The sequence below is a fragment of the Tupaia chinensis genome, unplaced genomic scaffold (genome assembly GCF_000334495.1).
Source record: "Tupaia chinensis unplaced genomic scaffold, TupChi_1.0 Scaffold000047_1, whole genome shotgun sequence".
Taxonomy (NCBI): Eukaryota; Metazoa; Chordata; class Mammalia; order Scandentia; family Tupaiidae; genus Tupaia; species Tupaia belangeri.
In genome coordinates, this window is record NW_006159505.1 from 7,883,802 (window position 1) to 7,884,844 (window position 1,043).

Below are 1,043 nucleotides of genomic sequence, written 5' to 3' on the forward strand. Positions count from 1 at the left end.
GCAGAGCCCAAGGCAGCCTGGACGATGGAGAAGGCCACCTGGCAGGCCAGGAACAGGAGGTCCGCGATGGCCAGGTGGAGCAGGTAGAGGGAGAGGGGGCCCTTCTTGACGTGGAGGAGCAGGTTCCAGAGCACGATCCCGTTGCCCACCAGCCCCGCCAGGGCGATGACGAGAGTCAGGTAGAAGACGACGGTGGTAAAGGTCCTCCAGATGCCGAACAGGCCAAACATCCCGGCCAGCACAGCGGGCAGTCTGAGCAACCCTGCGAAGGGGGCGACAGACGTTGGCTGACACAGTTTATGCACCTGCTGGGGACGCAGGGAGCATCGGCCACAGTCCCCATAGTGTGGTCCCAGTGCAGCTCCTGGGCCACCCTTCCCAGTCCTGTGACCTTAAGTCAATGCGTGTCCCTGTGAGCCTCTTGGTGCCTCGTCCCTAATGCATAGCAGTGCCTGAACAGGGTGGTCCTTGCACCCCCCGTGGCTGGGCACGAAAGGTTTCTGTGTCCTCTGTGGTGAGGGGCACCGTTGCAGAGGTCCGTCATGTGCTGCACGGGTCTCGGCAGGTGAAGGTGACACACTCGTGGGCTGCACACGTGGGGGTCTCGCTCCCAGCAGAGGCGGGCTGTCTACCCGGGCTCCTGGACCATGCTCCTGCTCAGGTTGCCCTCACCCCAGATGGCCTCCTGACAGTGTCCAGTGATGGGCCCACAGACACTCTGTCCTGTGCTGGGCAGAGGTTTTGGGTGGCCTCAGGAGACCCTGGCCTCCCTTTACCCTCCCAGCCTCAGGAGGGGATTGAACCCTCGAGGGCATCCCAGCAGGCAGGGCAGGTGGGGTGTGGGGACTTTGGCGATGGGTTGCAGAGCCCTGGGGTCCTCTTGGGAGCCACTGACACACATAGTGGGGAAGGGGACACAAGAGTTTGCATCTGGCCCCTTTCAAGGAGCAAGAAGCTGAGGGTCACTGAAGAATGCACCTGTTCCTATCCAGCCAGTACGCTGGCCAGGGAAGAGTAGACTGGGCTGCGTGGAGACAATGGAA

At 62.3% G+C, this 1,043-nt stretch overlaps 2 protein-coding genes across 2 annotated transcripts in view; both read right to left on the reverse strand.

Moving 5' to 3' along the window:
- Positions 1–230, reverse strand: part of LOC114009139 (mas-related G-protein coupled receptor member G-like) — a 942-nt gene extending 712 nt beyond the window's left edge. Inside the window, 1 exon segment of the mRNA XM_027774773.1 lies at positions 1–230. This exon segment is cut by the window's left edge and continues 7 nt beyond it. Coding sequence (XP_027630574.1) covers positions 1–230 — 230 coding nt within the window.
- Positions 231–628: 398 nt separating this feature from the next.
- LOC102503011 (mas-related G-protein coupled receptor member G) overlaps positions 629–1,043 on the reverse strand; it is a 1,624-nt gene continuing 1,209 nt past the window's right edge. The window contains 1 exon segment of the mRNA XM_027774575.1: positions 629–723. Within this exon segment, the coding sequence (XP_027630376.1) occupies positions 629–723 (95 nt within the window).